Source organism: Pseudorca crassidens, chromosome 11 (genome assembly GCF_039906515.1).
Source record: "Pseudorca crassidens isolate mPseCra1 chromosome 11, mPseCra1.hap1, whole genome shotgun sequence".
In the NCBI taxonomy this organism is placed as follows: domain Eukaryota; kingdom Metazoa; phylum Chordata; class Mammalia; order Artiodactyla; family Delphinidae; genus Pseudorca; species Pseudorca crassidens.
In genome coordinates, this window is record NC_090306.1 from 8,943,342 (window position 1) to 8,968,598 (window position 25,257).

A 25,257-nucleotide genomic window follows, 5' to 3' on the forward strand; every position below is an offset into this window, starting at 1 on the left:
AGAGGAGGCCACGTGAGCTAGACACTGTTCATCGTCACTCATCACCGCCCCCCTCACCTGTCTGCTTGCCTCTTCATGTCTCAAGTTCTGCTACTTTCTCCAGGAATGCTTTCCCTGGCTCCCATCCCTGCATCCCTGATTCCACCCCACCTTCCTTTCCTCCACCTCTCCCCACCTCGGTCTGGGTCCTCTTTTATCTCAGAGCATTTCCTAATTCTGTCATGGCCCCTGACACACGCGCGCGCGCGCACACACACACACACACACACACACACACACACACGTCACACACTGTGTTACATGTGATTGTTTTCTAATCCGTATCCTCTCCTGGAGTAGAGAGTTCAGTTTGGACAGGGCTGTGTCCTGTTAAGCTGCCACGTCTCCAGCGTCTAGTGCAGCATTCAGTCAGCACTCAATAAATATTGGTTGAATTATGACCCAACCTGAGAGTGCCTTAAAGCCCAGGTGAAGGAAATTGGATGTTATTTTGCAGGTAATGGGAAACCACTGAAAGGTTTTGATCAGGAGAATGATACGATTGGAGCTCTCCCTTTGGTATAGACATTTGCCATCAGTGCATAGGGTGGATTTACTGGGTCGCTAAAAGCAGGGAAGCTAGATGCAGTGCCATTGCTACGGTCCTCATGCAAGGTGCTGAAGTCCAGAATAGGATCAGTGACACCAGAATAATACTACTTCCGGCACTTTGGCCAAGCGATGCCAGGACATCCAGGAAGATGCGTCCTGTTCTGCAGAATCTGAGACAGGAACCAGGCCAAGCTGGGAATAATCATTTTGAGTATCATCCCCATTACATCAAGCTGAGCATAACTTTACACCGTAGGTAATTTAATTAAGGCATCAACCGGAAAGCCATGGACAGAATATCAAGGTGATACCTGCCAGTAGAGGCCATAAGAAAACTTATCACAAACAGGGGAGAATTGTCAGAGGGATTGGAAGACAGAACTAAGTAGGAGTTGAGAAGACCCTTCCCATGAAGTAGCCAGCCAGCAGGGTGATGAGGGCGTGATATACCTGCTCACATTCTCCTTAGATAGAGACAAGGTATAAATAGAAAACCTTGTTTCTCTCTCAGGTGTAACATTTGGTACTGCTGCTTCTGACGTGGGCTTTGCTTTTGCCTTTGGTGTAGATGTCGTGAGGCCCAGGTTCTACACGTGGCTCTTCCGCAGATCACATCACCTCATTTGCCCTTATTTTCCTCATCCATAAAATGGGATTTTCAGCGAGGGGATCCTAAACTCCCTTCAACTCTGAACAGGTCAACCCAGCTTCAGCCACTGAAAGTGTTAAGCTTCCAATAAACATTACAACTTCCCACCTACAGGCAGTAAATAAATATTCAAGAACTTGGTCTCCTTCGACCTGTATACCTTGTAAAACCTAGACTTCACCCGGTTTTTTCCTGTCTTTCCTTGGATCTTTTTTGCTGCCTACAACAAAGCAGCAGCTTCTCACTAGTCATGGGGCTGCTAGAATGAAGCAAAAGTACCTGGTGGCCGGCGCATCACCATGAATGGATGTTTATAGCTTCCTCCCAGCCACGTTTCCTGCCTGGCCTCACCCAGACTTCTGCTTTCTGTGTTTGGAAATAACATTCCTTGACACTACTCATTCCAGATGTAGAGAGGAGAGAACGGGAGCTCAATGAATTATAATTACTTGAACTACTGAGATACCTGAAGTCAAATATGGTAGCCTCTCTGAACTCCGCATTCTTTGACCAATTTAACAAACCACATTTACCGTGTCCACCTCCAGGACAAAGGTCCTCCCTTTTCAACCACTAGAATAAAATAGGGAATGTACTAGAATGTACTTTAAAATATCATCTCCAAACAGAAGATGTCAAGGTTGAATATAAATGGGGTCTAGTTTTTGAAATAATCTCTCAATCAGAGGATACGACAGGATGACATATTTATGACATCCTCAAAGTTAAGGAAAAAACGTAAAGGAATCTCAGCTTTATAAACTGTCACCCGGACAGGGTAATATTACCTAGTCCTTGAGCGACTAGGTAGTTACCATATTAAATGGTCTGGGATGATTTAAATTCAAAGGGATTTCACTGAATTTTATGAATTCAATGAATGTCTTACAATGAATAACTCCGTGTTTCTTGACCACCTTGAGACTGTGAAAACATATTAATAAGACGGAACAGACAAGTTAGCACTGATACTAACTTTTATTTAGAGTTGTTCAGGTGGAACGTATTTATGTATCCATTATTTAAATGAACAAAAAGTTATTAATTTAATTCATGTTAGACTTTCTATCAATGCTAAAAAAAAAAAAAAAAGCGAAAAGCAAAACAAACATATTTTCAAAGTTCCTTCAAGCCAGTTCAGCAAAAAGTGAATTGGGGTTTTACTAAGTAAATCAGTTTTTCCCGTACTGCGGTGCGATGTTACAAACCTCTCCAACCCACCAGAACCTTTGACTTTGGAAATACGCTTTGCTTGTGATCTTCAAATATAGCAAAATTTCTTTGAAATTTCTTTAAAGTGAAAATAGCAGTCTTTATCTGCATATAGTTCCTTGGAAACCAACTTGCCTATTAATCTCTATTAAGCAATGGTGGGTGGTTTGCTGAATTGAGTAGCTGAATCAACGGGCTGTTTTAGACTCAAGTCACAGGGTCTGAGGCCGTGGGTCACAGAGGGGAACGTTAGCCCTGAAGTGTGGGAGTTCCAGCAGACATGACCCTTGACTGAAGACACGCAGAGTGGCTTCTTTCTTCCTTTGCTGTGTCCTGGAGCAACACAAGCGAAAAATATGTGTATTACCCATCGGAGAAGTGCTTAGATAAGTCAGTTACAGGAAAGTCACTGCATTTCTTAGAACTTAGGTTATCCTGGCAGTGAAATGGTGGCGATAACTGAACTTTCTGCTGTACAGAGTCATATTTTAACATGTAAAACATACAACACGTCCTTTAATTAACAGTGCATACTTAGGTCACGGTATTGGGATTTTCTCACAAGCTTATTCTTTGCTTTATCTTACCTTATATTCTGTATCCAGGTAAAGGCAGTTGTCTTACTAGATGTCTTTTCTAAGTGATTTATTCTCCTCTTAAATATAATATTCAAATTTTCCCACAACCTGCTCCCATTTTTTCCCTGAGATCTCCGTGTCCAAGACATAGATACCAACTGAATTTCACATATTTGTTCCTAAGTAAAAGAGTAGGTTTATTTTTACGGTCACAGAAGGCACTCCGCATTACATTAAAATGTTTGTAATTCAAGCAGCCTACAAAAATGGATTGAATGGAATGCTTGGAAACTAAGATACAGCGGAGTTGGAAAGCCAGGCCATCCCATGATGGGAATGTTTGTTAGGCCACCAGTGGGATCCCCCAGGCCTGCGTCTGCGTTGGTGTTTTCACTGTGGAATTTATGATGAAACTGAAGGAGCCGAGGCCTCGGACTTCACTTTGAACCTATCACAGGCAGAGAGGACCGGCAGAGAGAGTTTTCTCTGACAAGTCTGAAAAGTGTCCCTCCCACACTGTGCCTGCTTTCATTTACTTATTTATTTTTTAAAGAATTGGTCAGAAGGAAACTAAAATCTCTGAATAAAAACGGAAGAGAGAGACAGAGAAAAGAGAACAGTTTGCAGATGTAAGAATGTGTTACTTTAGATAATCTTCGTAGGAGGAGGTGTACATAGTAAATCAGCACCAGAAAAATGCAAATTTCCAATAATGTGACGATTCTGCTTTAAACCTACTGAACCCAAGAAGTTAAACGATGTGAAACGCCTGGGGGAGAGGCTCTGGACAGTCTTGAAGATGACACTCTGCACTGGTCCCCGTCTTCTGCAGCACAAGCCGTGTATAATAAGAACTTGAAAACTAATCAAACGCTTTCACTGATGACACCGTTTTAGGAAAATATTTGAAAGAAACAATCCAATAGAGGGACAAAAAAGATGCCCTTAGCAATTCTATTTATAATGGTAAAAACTGGAAATGCCCAAGCCACCCCCGACAGGAGACTTGCTATAAAAAAAGTGCGGAGAATATAAATATAGAGGAATACACTGTAGCTTTACGGCCATTCATTGAGTCACTTATTATTTCTTCAGTAGATCATACAGGGCCTGCGGATCACGTTCGGCACTTTACATGTTATTTTAAAGACAGGTAGAAGCCATTCAGGGTCTGAAGCAGAGACTGGCATAATGAAGTACAGAGGTGAGAAGTAGGATGTAGGGCCGTCGGCATGGCTGGTAGGTAGGCGCAATGGCGGTGACTTAAACTAAGATGAACCAGCAGAGAAAAGGGGGTGATTCAAGCAGTATTTAGAAGGCAGAGTCTATAAGTCTTGGGGACCGATTAGATGTTGTATAAGTGGGAGAGAGGTGTTAAGGATGAGTGTCGAGTTTCTGGCCCAATCAGGTGGGCGTTTACTGCACTAGGAAACACCACGTGGGTTGTAAAGGCATTTATGTCAAACACATAAGATGCGCGGTGCCCGGGTGGCATGCAAGAGGATGTATGTAGGAGGTAAGTGAAGGTTCTGGAGTTGAGGAGGTAGGTCTGGCTGGAGTAGATTTAGCATAGACAAGCTGATTGAAGCCATGGGAGGGGCTGAGATTACCCAGGGAGAAAGATGATGGGAGATCTGGGAACCTTAAAGGTTGGGGAAGGAGGGAGAGCAGAAAGCCAGGAGACGGAGGAATGTCTGAAGCCAAGGGGTGTTCTAAGGCCGGGGGGCGGGTGCAGTGACTAGTGGTGATGATGTTGCTGAGAGGCAGCAAGTCCCCAAGTACCATTGCCCTTTGGGTTTGATGACAGTGAGGTGACGTCAGCAAGAGCGCTTTGGAGAGAGGGTTGGAGTGGAGACCAAAGGGCCCTGAGGAGTGAACGGAGAGGGCTGTGGTGATGACAGAGTTGGACAGCTCCTCAGGGAGTTTGGCTGCGATGGGAGGAGGGAAACAGGAACAGCACCCGGAGGGGAAGATGAGGACAGAGGTGTGTGCGTGTGTGTGCGTGTGTGTGTGTGTGTGTGTGTGTGTAGAAGACAGGAAACACTTGAAGCTGCTTAAATGCTAAAGAAAAGAACCCTATAGAAAGAAGTTGAAGGTACATTGTGAACTAGAAGGAAAGAGAAACCATGAACTAGAAATATCTGTATGAAATGATGTCAACTGGAAAAAAATTCCATTCTTATGAATGTGCCTTTATGAAACTTATGCATGTCCTTTAAAGACAAAAATATTGAAGCAGAGCAAATAGTTTCCAGATTTTTTGGAGACACATCTGTTAATAATTATCATAATCACAAGGGGTGCCATCTCCTGAGCGCACAGGAGGGCAGACGTGCGGCTGGCGCACTTGTTCACATTATCTCATTTAATCCTCTTAACAGCCCTGCGGAGTCTGGGCATTTTTCTCATTTGAGACAAAAGAATATTTAACTAAGCCTTGAACTAAGGCTCAAAGAGAAAAGTAGTTTGCCTCAGGGCACGCAGCTGTTGAGTAGAGGAACCAGGATTCAAACCTGGGACTTCCTTGCTCCAGAGCCCAAGCTCTTTCCTCTGAAAGTAAAGAAACTTTGTCATAAAGCAGAAACTAACACACCATTGTAAAGCAATTATACCCCAATAAAGATGTTAAAAAAAAAAAGGAAAGAAACGTAGATATGTTTAACCCCCTAAACAGCATCTTTATGATCTTGGTCATCAGACACTAGTCTTTGCTCAGGCAACTTGCAGCAGTTTTATTCACTCTCGCTACTGTTCGTTTTGAACAAATTGCAAATAAAATCATAGAATTCAGGATTCTTGAAGTCGTTGCCTGGCTTTTAACAGCAAGATCACTGATACAAAATTGTATGTGTGTTTAGTTTGTGGGTTTCTCTTCTGTGTGTGTGTGTGTGTGTGTGTGTGTGCGCACCTAGGAGTATATCCAGGGTTTTGGGGACCTGAAATTTATAATTTGAGGGCACATAGTTCTAGGTTTCTTTTCATGGGACTATACAGATAAAGGCCCCTGAAATTCACTAGCTTCGAGGCAAATCCACTTGTGCATGTACCTGTGGGTACATGAACCATGTGTGTATGCCTGAAGATATATGGAGAAACCAGCAAAAGCTGTTATCCCTTAAACAATAGCCTTGATTTCATTGCTTAGTATAGTAGGAGCATCTTTTATGGTTAGTACGAGTTATTCCTTTTCTGGGAAGACAGAGAAGATTTACAAGAGTTGAACAGGCCAAGAGTTTTTTGAACAGTGCCTTTGAATTCAGGCCAGTGGTCAGTAGCTTAGTTAGCTATATAGTGCTATGGCTCGTGCTCTTTATACAGCAGGCAAATAAATATAACTTCTCTTTTATTATTTATTTATTTTTGGCTGTGTTGGGTCTTCGTTTCTGTGCAAGGTCTTTCTCTAGTTGCGGCGAGCGGGGGCCGCTCTTCATCATGGTGCGCGGGCCTCTGGCTATCGTGGCCTCTCTTGTTGCGGAGCACAGGCTCCAGACGCGCAGGCTCAGTAGTTGTGGCACACGGGCTTTGTTGCTCCGTGGCATGTGGGATCCTCCTAGACCAGGGCTCGAACCCGTGTCGCCTGCATTGGCAGGCAGATTCTCAACCACTGCGCCACCAGGGAAGCCCCATAACTGCTTTTTAAATCTGTTCTTTATTCCAGAGATCTCTTTGTTAAGATCACATTTGAGATGTGATCTCCTGTGTATAAGAAGATTTTAAGAATGTAGCAAGAAAACTGACTGAGTATCGGAGGAATCGGGGGCCAGTGGAGATGGAAGAGGATGGAGTGGGGGAGCGTCTTTATTTATTTAGGAAACTGTTGTAGATGGGATGCATGTTCTGTGCTGCTCCAGAGACCAAAACTAAGAACCGAGGTACATGAGATTGCAGAGGAGGCCAGATTCCAACTCAACAGAAGAACTTTCTATCGACTAGAGCTGTCCAGAAATGGTTTGCTTACGTTGTGTCCGGCTACCCATCACGGAAGCACTCAGCCAAAGCTACTTCTTGGCAGGGGAAGAGGAGGCAGGGGACTTTTACTGATCACAAGTTTGAGTCCATCTAGGAAACCTATAGACCTCTCTAAGTCTAAGATTCCAAGCCATTACCAGGCACACACTCTTCCTGCCAATCATACACACATGGCACATACGGTGGGTTGGTTTTCCCCCCAGAGTAGCAATGCGTTTGTGCTAAGCCAGCCACATTCCCCAGCTGAGTTCCTGGTTGCCACGGAAACATGTCTGTGGATGGACTGGTCCAATTGTGGCCATACTCTGCAGTCTTAGAATTAAGTATTTTCTTGGCCCAGGACCCTGGGCCCAGGCTCCCACCCCTTAGCCGGCTATCACAGGTGCCACTTACGAGTGTTACCTTACTAGTTCTTGTGGTTGAGTTAAAGAACTGGCAGAGCTCTGCCTGACCGGCCCCTCTCCAGCTCTCTCGTCCACTCAGAGAGGAGCCTTCTCTGCTGGGCTCCCTTCGCCAGCTTTGGGTTGAGAGGCTGGGGAGAGGCAGTACAGAAGGCCTGGGAGAGTATGGTGCAGAGCACGTATCAGCCCCGCTGCAGGCTTAGCCCAGTGGGGGAATGGCCTCACTTCACCTTGCCCTTTCTGAAGGGGGAACATAACACTGACCATGACCCGGACAGTCTTCCTTTGTTCTCCTGAAACCTCCTTCGGGGTCTACCGGTCTGTCCTAAACCACTTGAATGATATCCATAATAATAGCAGGAACAGCGGTGGTCACACAACAGCTGGTGCTTGCTGAGTTCTCACTGCCCGGTGCTGTGATGAGCTTATTACCCACTTACCTCATCCAGTCCTCACAGGCATCCTGGGAGGTAGATACTGCCAGTATCGCCATTTTCCAGATGAGGAACTGAGGCCTGGAGAAGGTAAAGGGCATCCACTTTGTTGCCTCGCTTTCTCTGTGCACGTAGAGAAATGGAAACAGAAAAGAAAGTGACCTGCCTGCTCTCCAGCCACCATACCCAGAGCTCCTCCAGCCCCCCGAGTGACCTCCAAGGAGGGACCACATGGGACATGCACCAGGCCCTGCTTCACGACATCCTCTTCTGAGGGAGATGTTTGCATTTCGCAGAGAAGTTCAGGGACCTGCTCAAGGTCGCCTGACGCACAGGAGCTGGTCCTCCAGCCCTGGCTGCCGGGCCCTCCCCTCTCACCAGCCCGCATCCAAACCAGCAGAGTCCAACACCCACACACACACTGCATCTGTATTTCCTGGCCTCCCCTTCCAAAGTGGGTACACGAATAACTGACCATTTTTGTTAGTATCATCAGGAACACGTTTTTTTTCAGTGTTTTCGTTTTTCTCTTCAGCTACTACCGGTATAAAGCATCGCTCAAACCCACAGGATAGAACCCAGCGTTGTGAGGCCATGTAAATTCGGAAAAGTTCAGGAAGACATTTACACTAAACCAAGACACAAAATGTTGATTAGGGACTTATTTTTGTAAGCGATTAAAATATGAATCATTAAAATAGGACTGTATTTCAGGCTCTGTATCCTCATCTCATCAGAGACAGCATCACCATGACTACTGGATTTGAATTAGATGAGCTCCAAAGCCTTCCCAGCTCCAAAGGCAGTCATGTGTCACGGGTCTACCTTACACAGAACATTTTTAAGTCGGGTTCAGAACACCTCTGCGGTTCCTCGCCTGTTTCACTAAAAGGAAATACCCAAGTGACGTGGGGTCTTCAGTTCTTAGAAGTCTTTTGCTCTATTTGATCACAGTAGTAAACAGTGGCAGTAAGTTATATTAATAATGACCAAAATTCAAAGGTAGAGGAAGAAACAAAATCAAAGGAAAGACACCAGGGCATCTCAGGAATCACTTAGGACGGGGTATTGTGGAACTTATATTTGGTACCAATAGAAAAGGCACAGAAGTTTGCAGAAACAAAGGAATTCATTTGGACTGTTTCTCAGATTCAGGCTGAGTTGAAGAGGAAAAAAAAATAATTTAGCAATAGCCCAAAATATGCAGTAAATTAAGTTGTTAATTAAAGTATCTGTTAAAAGTGGCTAAAATTAGAGACAAAAGCCCACTGTTTGGTACAATTGTTGACTGCGTATCTGTATGTGGAAGGGCGTGGGAGACAGTTAGAAAAGCCTGTGGTATTTTAAAGATTAATCACCCACCCCTAAGGGGTTTTGAGGCACCCACCTGCATTTTTTAACTTAGGGATCTAAGTCAGAGGGGAGGGACAAGACCATGACAGCTTTTTTGGCTAATTGACAACTCAGTGGACACTTCAAATACCAAATAGAATAGAAGGCCCCCAGTTCAGACCAGCCCCTACCATCCTCTGCGAGGTGCTGACATCTAAAGATGATTTTCTAGAGATTGTGGAACCTTGGAGCAGTGCCTGTGTGTATTTTTAGAGGGAAGCATCCCAGAACATAAGCCAGTTCCTTATAGGGTATCTTTAATAGTTAGCACCTCTGACCGGACTTGTGAATTTCTTTTTCACGTTTATTCTTTTCCTGCCTGGGATTGGGGTAGATCAGAAAGGCACGTTTTTCTCTATTGGGAAGATTTCTATGAAGAATCCATGAGTTCTCATTGAAACATTAAAACTTTTCATCCTTAATGACTTTGTACTTCTTCTTTGAATAATCTGAAATGCAAATATAGACGTGAAAAGGATGTTTTTTATAAAAATAGTAGCAATAAATTGGGACAGTTTAAGTTTCTAATAAAGTCTGGTGCATCCCTGTGACAGGCTGTTATAATGCAGCTACTAAAGCAGTTAAATAATGTGGAGGGAAAAAGAGAGATACTAAACTATGATAAGCCTTATTCTAATTCTATAACCATATAATACTGTAGATAGTATTAACAGGCTTGTGTCTCTTCGGGATAGGATTATAGGTGATTTTTGTTTCTTTCTATCTTCTTGCATTTTTATACTTATTTTTGTGTATGACTTTCATAATCAAAAAAGTTCAAAAAAAAAAAAACCTGCATGGCTCTGACCTGAGTTTCAGTGCCACATCCTGTCCCCTATAAGCTCCACGTGGATAGGTGGCAGACCTGTCTTCCTCATCATTGTGTCCTTAGGACAGTGCCAGGCGCAAAGTCAAAGCTCAGCAAATAGTTGTTGAACAAAACACTCCCATTTCCCTATTTTTCTTTCCTTTTTCTATCCAGGTGATGTGCTCTATGAACTCCTTCAGCATATTCTGAAGCAGAGGAAACCTCGGATTCTTTTCTCACCGTTCTTCCACCCCGGAAACTCGATACACACGCAGCCGGAAGTCATCCTGCATCAGAACCACGAAGAAGGTACCTAGGAGGGTTCTCTCTCCTTACTTGAGACATAGCCAAATCCCAGAGGTTCCACTGTTCCTTTGATAAGTCGTTCTTGTTCATGTGATTCATTTTTCATTCAACAAGCATTTGTGGGGTACTGATTTTGTTTGAGACCCTGGGGGAAATGCTGAGATGAATAAGATCTGGTTCTCTGCAACTTACAATCTAGGAGAGGAAATGGGATAGATACACATGTAAGTATCAAAGAATAATTATGACAGGTGCTATAAAGAGACAGTGGAATGGGAGATTACAGCCAGTACAGGCAGCAGGCTCAGCTTCATGAAGGAGGTGACTCTGTAGGATTCCGTGAAGGTCTGATAAGCAGGAGTAAGTGGAGAACGTCCCTTGAGGACGCAGGATGGAGAGAGTCCTTGGAATAGAGAACAACCCATGACTTGGGTTATAGAACTTACCTTTCTTTTCCCCCTACCTTTGATTATGAAAAATTTCAAACAGACCCCAAATAGAATAAACTAACTAAAGCTCTGTGATCCATCCCCTCCCCCTACTTCAACAGTGATCAACAGGGACTTCCCCGGCGGTCCAGTGGTTAAGACTTCACCTTCCAATGCAGGGGGCGCGGGTTCAAGCCCTGGTCGGGGAACTAAGGTCCCACATGCCGTGGGGTGCAACCAAAAATTCAAAAACAAACCAACAAAAAACCAAACAAACAATGATCAACATTTTGCTGTTGCAGAACTAGTCCAAGGAGGTAAGATTAGAAACAGGACGTGGAGGACTTTGATTTCCGGGCTGTGGAGGGAAGCAGTGGGGAGTGAGGGTAACAGAGGGTAACGTAAGCTGGAGGAAGAAAAGAGACCCAAACCCTGTGAACTCTGCGGGGGACCAAGGAGGTCTAGTATTCGTGCGCCGGAGGCAGTGTCTTGCAATGTGCTCACTGGGAGTGCTCAGTTCAGGTGTGCCGTGCACTGCTCTGCCCTGGTGACTTACAGTGGTCCTCATCAAAGCGTTGGTAGAAAACACAACAAAAGACCAGAATCGAATTGCGGCCCCGGGCAGAGTTCCGCAGCAGGTGCTTGGGTACAGAAATAGGGTATAAGAAGCTGGCTTTGCTCCTGTTCTCTTGAACAGCGATGCACCGTGCCTCTGGGGAGCATTTCGTCCACATCCTTCTGCCCAGATTGGGGACACAAGGTGATTCTTTTAAACTTGTCTTTCAGACCAGATTATGAGGGGCCTACACCCCCTGGGTTTTTTTCAGGGGCATTTCCTTCAACTGATTGAACATGCCCCAGAGCAGGACTGGTTTTGTTTTGTTGTCGGCAGATTTAAAAATGAGACGTTCCGTGTTTCCCTAATTAACACGTCACAGAACAGAGCCTGGCTTCAGGCACCCGACCGGCATCTCCTCCCTGTGCCCAGCTTCTCACAGCAGGTCCCCTTGCCTCTGTGATGGAGAGTAAGCAAGTGCTTCTTGCAGTCTCCCCACCTGTGCCTCTCATCCCGTCTTCCTCTAGCTCTGCCTCTGCTGAGGTTAGCAGCTGCCCCCCACCCCAGTTGGGTTTCTCCGTTCTTTTACCCTTCCTGCCCTGTGCGTTTCCTGTTTGCATAACAGCCAACAGCTACTCCAGAGAAGAGGTGGTGGGTTCACTGAAGCTTTAGGATTAGGGCAGGAATTAGATTACCTAGCCTGCCTCTTCACACACGAAAGGTGTGTGATGGGCTGTTTTGTTTTGTTTTGTTTTTCACTCTCTCTCTTTTGCTCATTATTTAAAAAAAAAAAAAATCCCATTTGGAATTGCTGTTTCCCGGTTTATCCTCAGCTGTGATGGGAGGCTGATGGTCTCATCTCATGGCAGCTCCTTCCTTCTCCCCGCTTGGCCTGATCTGACCCGCAAGTAGGTGTGTTTGCTGTTGTCCTCCTGGGCAGGAGTGACTCAGCAGGAAACGCTGGCCACTCTCAGAGACCCCTCTCACCGAGGAAGTGCGCGTGCGCCACCACCGACACCCTAAAGAGCTGCGCTCTCAAGCGCTATGTTGTGGGCCGTGGCGAGCTCAGTAGGGAAAAGGATGGAGCTAACGAGGCCAAGGTCAAGGGCTGCATCACCCTGTAGATCAGGTAGCTCTGCTTCAGACCTGCTCTTAAAAGTAGCGCGTTCTCAGAGACGGTTCCTTCAAGCTGTCAGAAAACACCATCCTGGTATGTGCCCTTGGTCCTCTGCCTGCTCTCACGTGAGAGCGCACAGAAGGGAGCGTGGGTCTTTGTCAGGTGGGATCACGTGAGAAGAGCTGTGCCAGGCACGGAGGTGATGTGAAGAGGCTGCTGGCCCCCAGACCTGCAGATATATGGGTGCCTTTGGTGACAAAAGGACCAACTAGAGAGGTAGAAAGAATATATTTACAGCTTAACATGAATTATCTCTAGGATCAATACGGTTATATCGTGAATGGTAACACATTAATATGGGCATTTGTTAATATACAGAGAGATCTGGTCCTGGGGGGGATACAAGTTTGTTAAGTGAAATTATAAACATCCAGTATTACATCCCCAGTGATTTATGCTACCTAATTGGGGATACAGTACAATGTAAGAGTGTGTCGCTCTTGACCCGGCCCAGAGCTCAGCATGGAAGGAGAATGGGCCATTCCAGAGAGGGCCCACTCAGCCCCTCAGCAGGCTGGCACAGGGAGGCGTGCAGAGTGACGTACAAACACAAAGCTTCATTCAACGCCCCATGACTTCACCTCATCACTGCCACCGACGTGACCAATTCAGACATTCATAATTTCACAATGGGAATTTATATCACAGGACAAACATATCTTGTGTAATCCAGCCACAGTTGCCTGCAAATATCCCCTATGAGTACATTACATTGAAACCTCACCTTCCGTACTGGCAGCCACGTGGCAGTGCCAGAAGCTTGGAGGTCATTGTTAGCTCAGAGGCTCCCTTCCAGGCTCTGATGGGAGAGAAGGGTGATCATACTAATTCAGACCCTTTATTTTGTACACATTCATTACCTCTAAAAGTGTGTCATGCCTTGGGTGAAGCAGTACTCTGATTACCACCTAGGTCTAGGAGAACCATCATTTCTACTCTTCCCTTACTCAGTTATGGGAGGGCAAGGCAATATTCTATAATTACGATAACCTTATACCTTTTCATCCATACCCAGACACTTATGCTAGTGAAATGGGACTCTAGTAAGTGAGCTAGGACATAGGCATTAAACCAGGACCATCCCTGACAAACTGGGACACATGGTCAGCTTAGATTAAATGTCTTCAAGAGTGGGATCTGGACATCAGGAAACCAGGTTCTAATCCTCTCTTCTGCCAGAACAGTCCTAAGGACTCAGTTTCTCATTTCTCTGGCCCTTCGTCACCCCAGTTACAAGACAGGAAATACCACCAAATGGTATCAGATCTTAGAGCCCTTAAATCCTAAGGACTGGGTCTCCCTGCGTGATACGAAGACGAATAAGACACATTCTCTACTTTCAGGGTCACAGGCAACTAAAATCCACAAAAGTACAGCAGTGTCCTGTCTGGCGATGCTGAGAAAAGTTGAACATCTCTTCTCGTTTATCTCACCTTATCAAGAACTGCTGATAACATTACCCCTCTTAGTAGTCAAACCAAGAGTAGCATCATTCACTTGTTTCACAGTGAAAATCTCATTTTTAATAGATTCCTTTTCTTTGATTATTGATTACCCATTTTATCTGCGTGCTGTGAATTAGTTAGGTATAACGTAGACAGCTATGTAGGAAGGAGACTACTTCTCTCACCAAAACCAGGAGGCAAAACATCTTTAGAAATTTCAGACCAGTAGATGGTTATAAAATAAATTTATTTTGTCACACACGGTTGTGATATCAACTTCTTTTGATACTTTGGGTTCCGAAGTCAGTGACTTTTGGCTCCCATGGGATATTTAAGAAGAAAAGCTAGGTGCCAAGGCATATATTCGATTGCCACTGGTCCTTTGGTGCTAGAACTGCTTGAATGAGTGATTCCCTGAAAGTTCATTGAGCAATTAAAATATGCTTCTAGTCTAGGCTGGTCTCCAAATGGGGTCAGCTTTGCAGAGTCACCCCTGTTGGACTGGACATGGACAAGTGTCCAGGGAGGGGGAACAGGACCTGTGTTTCTCAAATGTCCTCATCCCATGATCCCTTTGGGGGACCCGCCTATCATTTCGACCCTTCAGTCCACCCTCTCTTATGCTCCCATCTAAGAGACTAGGAGGTGATTTTTTTTTTTTTTTTTTTTTGGCCATGCCACGTGGCTTGCGGGATCTTAGTTCCCTGACCAGGGATCGAACCCGGGCCCCAGCAGTGAAAGCACGGGGTCCTAACCACTGGACCGCCAGGGAATTGGGAGGTGATTTTTAATCACTTGAATTTGAAACTATTCCCACATGCTGTGCAGCAGTAGACATAGTTCTAAGGTGAAAGTTCTGCTCTGGGGCAGCTCTCTGTCACCAGGTGGATATGGAAATTGGAAGTGAGGACGAGAAATTTCAGGTGTCATTCTCAGTTCTCCTTACAACTAGCCCATGGTCATAGCCCAGATAGTAGAGGGAAATCATTTCTTCATGGAGGGTGGGGAGGGTGGCCTGTATTCTGGGATGGCCCACAGAAATTTTATTTATATGATTGCTTTACTGGAGGAAATATTTCCCCTTCTCCCTCCCCCTGCCCACCAAATCCAACTGCCAGAGACTACTTTGGAGGAAGGAAATCTTATACAATTTTTTTTTTTTTTTTTTTTTGCGGTACGCGGGCCTCTCACTGTTGTGGCCTCTCCCGTTGTGGAGCACAGGCTCTGGACGCGCAGGCTCAGCGGCCATGGCTCACGGGCCCAGCCGCTCCGCGGCATGTGGGATCTTCCCGGACCGGGGCACAAAGCCATGGCCCCTGCATTGGCAGGCGGACTCTCAACCACTGCGTCACCGGGGAAGCCCAACCTTATACAATTTTAATGAGATAATCCAACGAGATGGGGTACATGAATCTACCTCATAATAACAAAATAAGAGCTAACATTTATGGTGTCCTCATTGTGTTCCAGGCCCTGTTCTAAGCTTTTACATGTTTAAATCATTTAATCTTCACAACCACCCCATAAAGAAGGTAATATTATTTCCACTTTATAGATGAGGAGATTGAGGCTAAGAGCAGTAAGGTACCCTGCCTCCAAATCACATAACTGTGTAGTGGCAAAGCTAAGACCTAACCCCAGGTCCACTTGGTTCCAATGCCGGTGCTCATTCCACTGCAGCATGAATGAGCTGACCGAAATAACATTTTTATTAATTTTGTGCGTTTGCAAGCACCCTGAAAATAGGGCAAATGGTTGAACGGTGAGTAGAAGAACCATGGAGATTAGGATGCTGAGACAGGTCCAATATACTGGCAGGTCCCCGCACTCTTGCTTATAATGTTTCTGCTTCATAGTACAGATCTTCCCAGACTTAGGATGGGGATACAGCCAGATAAACCCGTCTTAAGTTGAAAATATCCTAAGTTGAAAATGCATTTAATACCCCTAACCTACCAAACAGCACAGCTTAGCCTACCTACCTTAAACATGCTCAGAACACTTACATTAGCCTGCAGTTGGGCAGAATCATCTAACGCAAAGCCGATTTTATAATTAAGTGTTGAATATCTCATGTAATTTATTGAACACTGGACGGCAAGTGCAAGACAGAATGGCTGTCTGGGTGCAGGATGGTACCAGCTGCTCACCCTCGTGATCGCGTGGCTGACCGGGAGCTGTACTCACGGCCGCTGCCCAGCACCACGAGGAGTATCGTCCTGCATGTCACTAGCCCCAGAGAAAGATCGAAATCCAAAATTTGAAGGACCGTTTCTACCTAATGCATATCACTTGGCCACCACTGGAAAGTCGAAAAATCGCTAAGTCGAACCATCATGAGTCGGGGACCATCTGTACTTGAAACTGTCAAGTGAAAACCAAAACACGTCAGAGATAACTTTTGAGGCCCCAGTGTATGTCTTCAGTTAATGGTATTCGAAACTCCTACTAAATTGGACTGAATTAACCTGTCTGGATCACTGACTGCCCCAGGATGAATGGACGTATTAGCGGGAATAAAATCTCCCGGCCTGGGAGAAATGTGGGTCCTGAGTCAGGCAGTGGCCTCTGAGAACAGAAGCCCTGGCTCTCGTACCCCTGGACCGGCCCCTCGTGCGGTGGCTCCTTGAGAGCCGGCCCCCCAGGACAGGCACCAGGGTAGATGAGGCTTCCAGCTGCTCAGGCCACATCCTATTACCCGTTGTTGTAAAAACCACCCCGATTTTCTAGTCTTGCTGGAATCGTGTTCATGACTGAAGTGTCAAGGAGGCCATTGGCCCGGGTTTGACATCTTTGTTATACACGTTAGCCGTGCAGCACATGGTAGAGCCAGAGAGCGTGATGGTCCAGACCACCTGGGTTCAAATCCCAGCTCCCACTTCACCAGCTGTGTGACTTGAGGCAAGTTCCTTAGCTTCCTTGTGTCTCTGTTTTCATCTGTAAAAGGAGAATAGCAGTACCTATCGAATACGATTGATGTAAGAAAGGGTCAAGTTCATCAGGGAAATGCCCTCAGAACAGCATCTGTCACATAGCAAGTGCTTGATAAATGCTATTCATTATGACTATTTGCTGTGTTTCTTAGCACTATTCGGTTCAGGTTTTTTCTTCTTTTCTTTAAACTTAAAAAAAGCTGAATTGTGATAAAATACACATAACATTTATCATCTTAACCATTTGTAGGTGTACACTTCAGTAGTGTTAGGTATATTCACATTGTTGTGCAATGGTGTTGTTTTTCTTACCTCCAATTCCAATTTTCTGTTTTTTAATTATTTTCTTATTGAAGTATGGTTGATATACAGTATTGTGTTAGCTTCAGGTGTACAGCAAAGTGATTCAGTTATATATCAATACACACACACATATATATTCTTTTTCAGATTCTTTTCCCATATAGGTTATTACAAAATATTGAATATAGTTCCCTGTGCTATTCCAATTCCAGTTTTCTTAAGCAGTCCCGTTACTGCAATGTCATGTGCTTTGTGCAAACACAAGGTTTCTGCATCCGGACGTAGGAAAGGCCTGTTGTCCACCCATGCCATTATCCTAGGACTTCTTCGTGGGTTAACCGGGCACCATCTGTTGCATGATTTCTATGGGAAAATACATTTAAAGGGCAAACCTTAATTCAGGATACAGCCTGTTTGGACAATAAGCAGTGTCTACACTTTGCGGTACCTTCAGTACCTGGCACGTGGTAGGTCCTCCACAACCCTTTGCAACCTTTCTATGAAACTGGCCGTCTCCTCTCTCCCTTCAGAACTCTAAGATTAACCTTCCTGTGCCCCTGTCATCCCTGTGACTCTTGAATCTGGCAGGAGGTGACGAGGTCCCACCAGAACTTCCTGTCGTCCCCAGTGTCAGAGCCCCCGAGCGCCGGCTGACACTTTCCCCCGCACCCGGCCTCATTCCCCTCTTCTCTACCCTCCTCTCCTCTCCAGGGCCTCTTCTTCCTGCTTTGCCTCCTGTATGCCGTGGTCTAGGGCAGCATGACCTTTCACCCTCTACCTGGTTCAAAGCGTTTGGTTGTGATGGGAGCACACGGAGGCCCGGGGTGGTGCATGGAGCCGCTTTTCATCGGGGTCGTCAGCCTCCTTCTGGGGGGACCCGTGCACCTGCCTTGGGCCAGCTCCCTCCAGGGGTATGGAGATTCCCTTAGTCCAGAGGCTAGCTTGCTCCATTGAGCTAAAAGTTTTAGGGGCAGGAGGTCCCTAATAGACATGAATAATTCTCCCAGGGTAACCAGGAAGTCTTCAAGTGATTTCCTCTTAGCCCTCAGGAAATGCCACCTGATTCCTCTGAGATAAGAGGACTGGGGGTGGTGGGTTCAACTCCAGAGAAGGAAGCTCTCCACTCATTCCCCTCTCCTGCCTTAACCTTTGTGCCGCCCTGGCCCCCTCCCTATAAATGATTCACAGCATTTACCTCCAAAGGGCAAATGGGCTCATCTGTAACCTCATCCCTTGATTTCTTCATTCACTTCTTTTCTGGGCCTTTCCTGAGACTGAGGGAGACTCCTCTACACCACCTGGGAAGAGCAGAGCCAGCGTCCGGCCGGGAGCACGAAGCCTCGTGTCTACGGCTGGTGTAGACTTGCCCACACCGTCTGCGCTAAACCACCGGCAGAGGTGGCCTGTTGGAGGCAGTCCCGCCCACAGTGATGAAGATTAAGCCTCAGGGTCCTGAAAGTCACCTGTTTTGTTTCTTTCAGCCCCTTTCACCCAAATGCTTATAAAATTCTAGATGCTTCCTTGGGATTTATTGTGTATGAACTCAGACGTCTGTGAATCCTACACTCCAAGCTAGGGCAGGTTTCTTCTCAGTCCCTGCAAGGGAATTCAGTGGCTACTGAATGTGACAAGGGAGCTGAGTGAGATGGAAACACTGAAATGGGCAGGCACAGGGTCAGTGGAAAGTCTTGGCTGAAAGTCTTGGCTGAACCTCTTGGAAAGGCGGTAGTAGGGATCGTTTTCTAGGGCTGCCACGCACTGGGTGGCTCAAACACCAGGGATGTATTGTCTCACAGTTCTGGAGGCTGGAAGGCCAAGGTTAAGGTCTGGGCAGGATGGGTTCCTTCTGAGGCCGTGAGGGAAACTCTGTGCTAGGTTTCTCTCCCAGCTTCTGGTGGTTTGCTAGCAATCTTTGGAGATCCTCGGCTTGTAGATCTTGCGTGGCCTACCCCTGCGTGCCTTGACTCTTAATTCAGCACCTATAGCCTTTTGTCGTTTTTTGATATGTCTGCCTTCTCCATTAGACTGTGGTACCCTTGAGAGCAAGGACCGCGTTTCCTTTCCCTGCATATTCTGCATCTGAGACACTACTTCACATACGGTTGGCATCGCTGAAAGTTCTTTGCTTCAATTCATATTGTAATGACTGTGTGACAAAACACTCCTCTCCAGTTGTGCAGCGTGTGTGCATGTCTGTGTGTCCAAATTCCCCTGTTCACAAGGGCACCAGTCATATTGGAATAGAGGCCCATGCTACTCCAATATGACCTTACCTTACCTAATTACATCTGCAATGACCCTTTTCCCAAATGAGATCATATTCTGAGGTACTGGGGATTGGGACTTCAACATATGAATTTTGGGGTGGGGGGCACACAAGTCAACTCATAGCGGGGAGTGACAGAACCTGAGTATGTATATGAAATCTATTTTGAATTCCACCTCAAGATCTAGAGCCTTTAATTTTTGTATAGGTCTTTATATCATTCATGGTTCCTACTAATCTTTTACAAAATTGTGCTGGGAAATGGTGTTTACGTGGGGAAAAATGTGGATCACAGTGTACTGAGGATGAGGAGTGAGAGTTATCTGCTGGGCCTGTTGAATTGCATCTCCGTCTCTTATTATCACCCATGGCCTTAGGGGAAGCACGGTGGGGAAGTGTGATCCTGGTGTGTGAGACGTAAACTTGATCTTTGCCTTTGCTCTACCCTGGAAACGTCCTAGTCAAAAACCAAGACTTTAACCAAAGGCAGAGTTTTGCTTTGTTTTTTAGGTCTACTAGTTATTCATTATATAACGTGATTAAATTGGGTTGAATTCTGATGAATTCTAAATAGAGAAACTTTCATAATAAGTAAAAGGAAAGAGGATGAGAAAAGAAATCAGACCTTTTTTTGTGATCATCACATTTCAAGTCCTAATTTATTGGGGGCTGTTTGGTAGTGAGAAGAAGGGATTATTTGTGTCTAAAGGAGATCTACAAAGAGAAATGTTTGGGATCAGAAAGTACTTTCAGCCAGAATGAGGTCCCTACCACTCCTGGGTACCTTCCCCGGCCCCCCTCCTTCTAAGCCCACACTGACCAATTACATGTGGCTTTTCCTCTCTCTTCCTTGTGCGTTTCCCTCCCATAGCAAGACCTTCAGACCAAGGGCAACGTGGATAATTTCCCAGTTTTCCAGCTGGGCAGTTCACCAAGAACAAACCCAGACATCAAGGCCAGACCAAAAAAACATCTTCTTGTTTTAGACAGAAGACTCCTACATCTGGGGGATTTAATGCACCCACTGTCCGCTTAGTGCGTTTCCTGTGTCCGGAGCTTCTCTGCCTGTCAGCTCTGGTCTCATAAGTTTCCATACCCTGCTGCCAACTTATAATAACAGAGGCAGCAGGCAGCAGGGTAGCAACGTCAGAGCCCACTCCATACGTGAGCACATGCTTCGCAAACTGAAACAAAGCTTGGCAGGGCGCGTTGCAGACCTTTCAGCCTCGACAGTGGTGTGCCCAGACCACCAGGAGCCTGGAATTAAATACCCTCAGTTCCAGTTCTCCACCATTAACGTTATCAACTTCATCAAGTACTTCCTCCTTCAGTGGTGTCTGCAGAGAAATAAATAAATCAAGCCCATCCAAGTCCTGTTCCTGCCCAGATCCGGAGTCAAAAGTGAAATCTGAGTTGGATTATCCAGAGCGCTGTCTCCCTCCTTCATTGTTCCCCAAATCTGGGCAGGAACAGAGAGCGAAATCTCTCCAGGACATTACATCAGTTCCTCTTTTACCCTTGGCGCAAAAGTTCTTCCTCTCGTCGTTCTCCCAGACTTCCTAAGGCTTGCCCTGAGTGCACACCCATCCACTGAGCCTTGACGCCCAGGACATCAAAGAAAACATGCAGGTAACCAGGCGACTGGCCAACGCCTGTGTCTGTTGTAAAGTTTGTAAGAAGGGAAATGGATTCAGGAAATAGGATTTCTCAGTACATGGTCTTCATCATCCTGAAGCATTTTTAATCCTTAATAAGCTTTTAAGGAAAGGGAGGTATTCTGTAAATGGCATTTAGAAGAAAATACGTGAAACTTCAAAATGCCAACTGTCTTAAATATCGCTTGCAATGATCACGTTCTGTGACATAAAAAGTGAACCATGGACAAAAGGTAAATTCATTTTTGTGGATGGCAGAATTGAGATCTGTATTAGCTATGAAAAGGAAACTTGCCTCATCCCTGAAAGATAGTAGATCATTTCTATCATACTAATAATTTCGGCCGTTAACCTCCTGGGCCTAATCAGTATCCTGTAAGCATTATTTGCATTGCGTTAAAGTGAGGAAGTTGACTTGTCATCCCAACCTGTATCTTTGCAAGGTTGATTAAGCACTTTAATTCCGTTTATAAAATCATAATCACATAGCCATCACATCACCTGAAAATTAATAGTTCCTCAATATTATCAGATATTTTATTACTGTTTACATTTTTCCAGCTATCTCATAAATGTTTTTTTAAATTTACTTATTTATGGCTGTGTTGGGTCTTTGTTGCTGCACGTGGGCTTTCTCTAGTTGCGGTGAGCAGGGGTTACTCTTTGCTGTGGTGTGCGGGCTTCTCATTGCAGTGGCTTCTCTTGTTGTGGAGCACGGGCTCTAGGCACGCAGGCTTCAGGAGTTGTGGCTCACGGGCTGTAGAGCTCAGGCTCAGTAGTTGTGGTGCACGGGCTTAGTTGCTGCACGGCATGTGGGATCTTCCTGGACGAGGGCTCGAACCCATGTCCCCTGCACTGGCAGGTGGATTCTTAACCACTGCGCCACCAGGGAAGCCCTCATAAACGTGTTTGCAGTTTGTTCGAATCATAATCCAAGCAAGGGTCTGTCTCTACTTCACAAGTGGTTGATGTGTCTCTTAAGTCTCTTTCAATCTCTACAGGTCTCCATTCATATCTTTTTTGTGTACATGCTTGCTCACTCTCTAGGTGTTGAAAAAAGAAGTTAGCCATAATTAGTATAACTTTTCCCCTGTATGTGGTGTAACTTTTCTTTCCCCTTCGGTTGCTTTCAAAATTTTCTGTTTCTTCTTGGTTTTCAGCAGTTCGACTCTGTGCCTGAACGTAGCTTTCATTGTATTTATCCTGCTTGGAATTTGCCGGGCTTCTTGGATCCTTAAGTTTGTATATTGTTGTTGCTGTTGTTGTTAACAAATTTGAGGACAATTTGGCCATTATTTCTTCAATTTTGTTTTGTTTTGGCCCCATTCTTTCTGTTTTCTCCTCTTTTACAATGTTATAGCGACTGTGCAGGAAAATCATCTTATTTTCTTAGATGACTACACAAGTACTTAGGATAGGGTATCACAATCTCTAATTTGCTTTAAAATAATTCAGTTTTTAAAAATGTGTGTTGAGTGTGGGGGGGATACCAACCCACCCACGTCTATAAAAAAAAAAAGTTTCACCTTCTCAAACTCCAATTACATTTCTTTTAGACCATTTAATATTGTTCCATAGGTCACTGAAGATCTATTTCTTTGTTTTTAATTTTTATTGATCTGTTTTCAGATTTACTAACCCTTTCTTCTGTTATCTCCCATCTGCTATTAAGTCTCTCCTGTCCAAAATTTCAAGTACTGTATTTTTCAGTTCAAAACGCTTTTTGATTGTTTCCATTTCTTTTCTGATAGTCTCCATCTGTTATCACTCATTATGACTATCATTTTCTTTAAATGCTTGAACTTATTTATAATAGCTACTTTTTTTTTTTTTTTTTTTTTTGCGGTACGCGGGCCTCTCACTGCCGTGGCCTCTCCCGTTGCGGAGCACAGGCTCTGGACGCGCAGGCTCAGCGGCCATAGCCCATGGGCCCAGCCGCTCCGCGGCATGTGGGATCCTCCCAAACCGGGGCACGAACCCGTGTCCCCTGCATCGGCAGCTGGACTCTCAACCACTGAGCCACCAGGGAAGCCCAGCTACTTTTAAGTTCTTTTTTGCTCATTCCAACATCTAGATTATCTCAAGAGTCTACTTCTATTGACTGCCATCCCTCTTGAATATGGGTCACATTTTTCTGTTCCTTCACGTGTCTAGAATATCTTTATTGGACACTGAATATTACATATAACATATTGTAGAGACTCTGGATTATGTTACATTCCTCTGAAGAGGGTCGATGTTTCCGCTAGCAAGCAGTTGAATAACTAGTCAGTCACTCTGAATTTGTGGAGGCTTGGTCTTATATTTGGTTAGGGAAGATTTATTTCAGTTTTGCCTTTAGCCCTCAGGCAAATCCCTTTGTCCTAGAACATAGTCCTTACTCCTAAGGTGTGGCCATTCTGGGGTAGTAAGCAGCCTGAGGTGTTTTCAGAGCCTTCCTTGATAGAGCCCCAACTCTGAACTCTGTCTCCAATACCATGGCCAGCAGCTGAGATTTCGTGTCTTTGAACTGTACAGCTGTTACCTTTCACTGAGCTCCTTGGAGTTCCCCCTGCACATTGCAGTTCAGGAGCACGTGTTAAGGATTTGAGGGAATTTTATGTGCCAGTTAGTGGCTACTCCCTCTGAGGGTCCTTCCTTTATGGAATCTGTTTTCTCCATTTTTTTGCCCTTCTGACAGCTTCATGCTCTACTCCCTGGCATCTCAAACAACTTTCTGTTCTTTTTCTAGCTGCCTTGCCTCACACTACGTGGACTGGGAAGGACCCTCAGAGTGACAGCTGTATAAATTTGGATCTTACTCTGGGCAGTTCCTTTCTTGCAAGAGTAAAATCCCCTTCAGTTTCCAGTACCCTCAGTAACTTTTATAAATATATTTTATCCAGATTCTATCATTGCTATATGTAGGAAAGTTAGTCTGATACAAGCCACTCTGCCATTACTGAAACTGGAATCCCCTTCCCCTTTGAGAAAAATGGTAGCATACCATACATACTTCACCTTGCTTTTGCTCATCTAGCCATAGAGCCTAGAGATCAGTCCTTAGCAAAATATTTAGTTATTCCTCATTCCATTTTATAGCTGCGTAGTCCTCCATCATTTAGAGATATACCATCATTTGTTAAACCAGTCTCCTATTGATAGCTGTTCCAACGTTTAAGCACTTTTAAATTCGTGGCAGCATGTTATATAGTGGTTACAAAATAAGCCCTTTGCCTTCAGGCAGATGATCTTTTAATTATCATGAACAGTATTTCTTTTGTTCAGTGTCTCATATGATTTGTGAGATCTAGTGGAGTCCCCATTTCCTGTTAACCCTATATAAAACTGGAAGAAACCACCACCTCTGTCTCTGTGTACTAACCCTATCAGATTCCTAGATCCCCTTTATATGGTCTTCATATAGATGTTGTCATAATGGATAAAGGAGATATCTTTGACTTGCTTCACTTAGAACCATGGTCTTTGACCAGAACAGGGACCTGCAAGTATGCACATCCTTTTGGTGCGACAGCTCTGGGAACAGATGTGGCCAGAGAAACCTCATTAAGATGTGTGTGAGGCCCTGGAGAAAACTCCATTTTTGTAGGCAGAGTTTTGTTCTTCCAACCCTTAGCAGGACTCCTAAGGCCACGTACATGCTGGTCCCTCCCTCAACCCAGCCCGTGGACCTACTTCTGCTGCTGAGCTGTGTACACTTTTTTTATATATATAAATTTATTTTATTTATTTTTGGCTCGCACAGGCTTTCTCTAGTTGCAGCGAGCAGGGCCTACTCTTCATTGTGGTGCACATGCTTCTCATTGCGGTGGCTTCTCTTGTTGTGGAGCACGGGCTCTAGGTGTGCAGGCTTCAGTAGTTGTGGCACACAGGCTCAGTAGTTGTGGCTCGCGGGCTTAGTTGCTCCGCGGCATGTGGGATCTTCCCGGATCAGGGATCGAACCCATGTCCCCTGCATTGGCAGGCAGGTATTAACCACTGTGCCACCAGGGAAGTCCCTGAGCTGTGTACACTTCTGATGTTGTCCTTCCGCAGATGTCTCCAGCTTGAAAGTTCAGGTGGGATGGGGTGGAGGTATTGTCAGGGGTCCATCCCTCCTTCTTCCCACTTAACTCTACCTGTCTGACTGTGCACTCAGAAACAAAATGATCCTC

The 25,257-nt window shown here is 45.2% G+C and overlaps 1 protein-coding gene across 5 annotated transcripts in view; it reads left to right on the top strand.

Annotated features, from left to right (window-relative positions):
- Window positions 1-25,257, top strand: part of ETV6 (ETS variant transcription factor 6) — a 237,924-nt gene that overhangs the window by 191,836 nt on the left and 20,831 nt on the right. For all 5 annotated transcript variants that reach the window (XM_067695706.1, XM_067695705.1, XM_067695703.1 and 2 more), the window contains one exon: window positions 10,209-10,343. In XM_067695706.1, coding sequence (XP_067551807.1) covers window positions 10,209-10,343 — 135 coding nt within the window. The remainder of the gene's footprint in view (window positions 1-10,208; window positions 10,344-25,257) is intronic.